Raw genomic sequence first — 4,963 nt, forward strand, 5'->3', positions numbered from 1 at the left:
TTGCGCCACTGCACCCCAGCCTGGGCAACAAGAGCAAGACTCCATCTCAAAAAAAGAAAAAATATTCCTTGAGGGAGGAATATCTAAGTTAAAAACAGGTGAGTAGAGTTAAGCCAAAGAGGTAGGGAAAGGAGCATTCCAAGCTGGGGAAACAGAATGTGAAAAGGACCAGAATGGAAGAACTTTCTCCTTTTCAGGGAAAGAATTCAATGTATCTAGAGAAATGGAGTTTGTCGGATTATGAAGTGGCTCTTGAGCTTCATCAACAATTGGACTTTATTTTAAAAGTAATAAAAAGTTGGCCAGGTGCGGTGGCTCATGCCTGTAATCTCAGCACTTTGGGAGGCCAAGATGGGCAGATCATTTGAGGTCAGCAGTTTGAGACCAGCCTGGTCAACACGGTGAAACCCTGTCCTGACTAAAAATACCAAAAAAGTAAGCCAGGCATGGTGGCATGCATCTGTTATTTCAGCTACTCGGGAGGCTGAGGCACGAGAATTGCTTGAACCCAGGAGGCAGATGTTGCCGTAAGCTGAGATTGCACCACTGCACTCCAGCCTGGGTGACAGAGTGAGGCCCTATCTCAAAAAAATAAAAATAAATAAAATAAAATAAAACAACAGGAAACCAACGACAGATTTTAAGTAATGGAGAAACATGAAATTTGCTATTCTTTTTTTTGAGACAGAGTTTTACTCTTGCTGCTCAGGCTGGAGTGCAGTGGCATGATCTCAGCTCACAGCAACCTCCACCTCCCGGGTTCAAGCAATTCTCCTGCCTCAGCCTCCCAAGTAGCTGGGACAACAGGCATGCACCACCACACCTGGCTAATTTTGTATTTTTTTTTTTTTAGTAGAGATGGGGTTTCTCCATGTTGATCAGGCTGGTCTCAAATTCCCAACCTCAGGTGATCCCCCTGCCTCGGCCTCCTAAAGTGTTGGGATTACAGGTGTGAGCCACCATGCCTGACCATTTTTTTAATAGATGAGAGGGTTATACATTGCCCAGGCTGGCCTTGAACGCCTGACTTGCCTCCTCATGTGCAAAGACAACTGGCCTGACCCACTGCGGCTCCCTCGAGATTTGCATTTTTTCTTAAGAGATAGGGTCTTGCTATATTGTCCAGGCTGGTCTTGAACTCCTAGGCTCAAGCAATCCTCCAGCCTCAGCCTCCCCAGTAGCTGGGATTTCAGGTGTGAGCCATGGTGCTGGAATGAAGGGGAGAAAGAGTGAATACAAGCAGCAACAGTTAGGAAGATGATTATTGATGCAATAATCTGGAGAGAGATGATGGAAGCCTGCAGGGATGGCAGCTTGGTGAAAAATTGGATGGGGGCAATAGTACAGAAGGACTCAGAAATCATTCCCAGGCTCTGGCTTGGGTGGCTGAGTAAACTGCTAAATTTATTAGGACTGAGAATAGAGGAGGAAGAACATGTTTAAGGAAAAGATGAAAAGCATTCAACATTAGATATATTGAGTTTGAAGTATCTAGAAGGTATCTAAGAGGAAGTTACCTTGTAGGTAGTTGGATACAGGAATGAAAAGGAACTCTCTGGTTTCTGGCCTAAGTGATTGATATAGATGGTATTGCCCTTTGCTGATATAGGGAATAAATGGAAAAATAATTGCTTTTTTGAAAATTTCAGTTATAAAAATAATATAACCCCATCATATAGAATTTAAAAATAAGGAAATGAAAAAAATTTATGTGACTACCATAAACCAACACTTTGGGAGGCCAAGGTGGGTGGATCACCTGAGGTCAGGGGTTCAAGACCAGTTTGGCCAACACAGTAAAACCCCGTTTCTACTAAAAATACAAAAATTAGCTGGGCATGGTGGCAGGCGCCTGTAATCCCAGCTACTCAGGAGGCTAAGGCAGAGGAATCGCTTGAACCCAGGAGGCAGAGGTTGCAGTGAGCTGGGATCACGCCACTGTACTCCACCCTAGGTGACAGAGCGAGACTCCATCTCAAAAAATCTCTCTGGCTGCCCCTCCTTGGGTTAGATAATTATTATAGACAGCAAGGGTTCAGCTGGAAGATGTCTTTGATATACAAACAAATTCAGAGCTATATCCCCTCTATCTGGCATGGGTACCCCAAGAGACAACATTCCAGTGTCCTAATCACCCCATGGCCAAGTACCAGACAACTAGGGAGCACCCCTGAACCTTATTCAAAATAGCCAATCCTAAACTGTTCACTCTGCACTGCATTGCCTTTCCCAAGGAAACTGAAGTAAAGGCAGTGGCCTAAACTTTCCCCTCTTCTGTCTTCTGCCTCCTGCCCACCCTGGTGTCTTTCCCATGTAGCCCTATGTGGCATGCTGTGTCTCCTGTTGCTAGGACCTGTGAGCACAATAGACTTAAAGCCTCTCCTGTGTCTCCTCTTGTGGCTGTACCTGACCCACTATCTGATAAAAGAATAGAAAACATTATATAGTAGCTTTAACAGCCATATTTTTCTAAGAAGGAGGCTTCTCTAAAGTGTTTGATTAAGAAGAATTAAAAATACCAGCTAACAACGCTTTTACTAAGTTACACGTCCATAGGCCTTTAGAGTACTAAAACATAATCTAAATTGGTGGGCAAGTACCCAAGAACAACTCCAGGGTTGATGAAATCACAGACCAGAGAATGTTAAATATAGAGTCAGTTTTCAATATCCACTTTATTATGCTACATATTAGATTTTGGAGCTTTCTGCCTCCACACTACACAGCACAATTATAGGTATTGAGTCTCTTTGAAAAGCTCCTTTCCCTTAGGGTCTCTCCAATAACCAATTCTTCCTCCATGAGTGAGTTAATTGGTGCTATTGCTCCTAGGGATAACGACATTTTCTTTTTTTTTTTTTGAGATGGAGTCTCGCTCTGTCACCCAGGCTGGAGTGCAGTGACACGATTTCAGCTCACTGTAACCTCTGCCTCCCAGGTTCAAGCAATTCTCCAGCCTCAGCTTCCTGAGTAGCTGGGATTACTGGTGCCCAACACCAGGGATAACTACATTTTCAAGGAGCATTCGAGAGGCCTTAAAGCCAAGAAAATCCAAAGGAATTAATCTCATATGATCACTCAGTCATCCTGTATTCACTTCATGGCTTACTCTGCTTTTTAAAAACCTCTACTGTTTTTGGTTTTAATCCTTGACTATCTTATGAATCCAGAAGTCTTAGAAATATCTAAAAATAGTAGCATCTCTGAGCAAATACACAGACCCCAGTCAATGTAAAATTATTACCAGCTGCTAAAAAAAGCTCATTTGTTACCACACCATAAGCAGAATCAGATGGAGGACACAAGACTATAAACTAGAGCCAAGGCTGACAGCAATAGGAAGAAACAGTCCAGATCCAGGAATTGAGAGTGGTCAAACCCAAGCAAACAGGCATGATAGAAAGGGAATCTGAAAACTAAGGTTAAGTCTGCCTCAGCTGGGTGCAGTGGCTCACGCCTGTAATCCCAGCACTTTTGGAGGTCAAGACAGGTGGATTACTTGAGGTCAGGAGTTTGGAACCAGCCTGGCCAGCATGGTGAAACCCCGTCTCTTCTAAAAATACAAAAATTAGCTGGGCATGGTGGCACATGCTTGTAATTCTAGCTACTGGGGAAGCTGAGGCATGAGAATTGCTTGAATCCAGGAGGTAGAGGTTGCAGTGAGCCGAGATCATGCCATTGCACTCCAGCCTGGGCAAGAGCAAGACTCCATCTCAAAAAAAAAAAATCTACCTCAGACCAGAGGCCTATTACATTCTTCCTATTCACAAACCAAAGATTGGTTTCCACTGTAATGCTCCCAGGGTCTGTAATGTAGCAATATGCCAAACCTAAAAGTTTCTGAAACTTCAGCCTAAACAAATAGCCTGCAGTCTTCTAGGAGGCTGCTCATCGAGTGAAGAGGAGCACCAGCTCACAGTGTGGGGTGTGGGGGAACAAATCCACAGGTACAGCTTGCTGCAGGACAAAGGGCTCACCTAAGAGCTTCTTAGCAGGGTTTAGAGGACAGCACAGCCTGTAGAAAGAGAACACAGCATCAGTTCCTAGGAATAAAAGAACCCACAGGAACACAACTGCTTAAAATAGAGGCCCTTCCACTGTGTTCCCACAGGCTCCCTGTGCTTCTCCTATACAGCATTTATTTTATTTAATATAACTATTTTTCTTCACCATCTTCCTTACTAAATTATAATCTTTTTAAGGGTAGAAATAAGGTAAACACTGCTTAATATTCATCTCTGCGTTCCCAGTATGTGGCACAGAATAAGGGTTCAATACGTATTTGGTGAACAGAGCTGAAGGGCCTGTATGTTTATAAGGCCTTAAGATACATAACCTCCAAAGTGTTCTAAAAAGGGTTGTACCAATTTACATCCAAAACAGGAAAGCAGAAGAGTAAATGTTTGCCTGGATAACATTCAATACAGTCATGTATCACTTAAGGACAGGGGTACATTCTGAAAACTGCACTGTTAGGCAATTTCTTCACTGTGTAAACATAATAGAGCATACTTACACATATCTAGATGACAGAGCCTACTACACACCTAGGTTATACGTTAAAGCCTGTTTCTCCTCAGCTACAAATCTGTACAGCATGTTACTATACTGAATACTGTAGACAACTGTAATACAATGATAAGTATTTATATATCTAAACATTAAAAAGTAAAAATATAGGCCGGGCGCGGTGGCTCATGCCAATAATCCCAGCACTTTGGGAGGCCGAGGAGGGTGGATCACGAGGTCAAGAGATCGAGACCATCCTGGTCAACAAGGTGAAACCCCGTCTCTACTAAAAATACAAAAATTAGCTGGGCATGATGGTGCGTGCCTGTAGTCCCAGCTACTCGGGAGGCTGAGGCAGGAGAATTGCTTGAACCCAGAAGGCAGAGGTTACGGTGAGCCGAGATCGTGCCATTGCACTCCAGTCTGGGCAACAACAGTGAAACTCCATCTCAAA

General features: G+C 43.5%; 1 protein-coding gene across 4 annotated transcripts in view; it reads right to left on the minus strand.

Annotated features, from left to right (window-relative positions):
- Positions 1-2,651: 2,651 nt before the first annotated feature.
- Positions 2,652-4,963, minus strand: part of TRMT2B (tRNA methyltransferase 2 homolog B) — a 39,482-nt gene continuing 37,170 nt past the window's right edge. For all 4 annotated transcript variants that reach the window (XM_032257786.1, XM_032257784.1, XM_032257785.1 and 1 more), the window contains exon 13: positions 2,652-4,015. In XM_032257786.1, the coding sequence (XP_032113677.1) occupies positions 3,889-4,015 (127 nt within the window). In that variant the 3' untranslated portion in view covers positions 2,652-3,888. The remainder of the gene's footprint in view (positions 4,016-4,963) is intronic.

Source organism: Sapajus apella, unplaced genomic scaffold, assembly GCF_009761245.1.
Source record: "Sapajus apella isolate SASKATOON/1434 unplaced genomic scaffold, GSC_monkey_1.0 scaffold98, whole genome shotgun sequence".
NCBI lineage: Eukaryota > Metazoa > Chordata > Mammalia > Primates > Cebidae > Sapajus > Sapajus apella.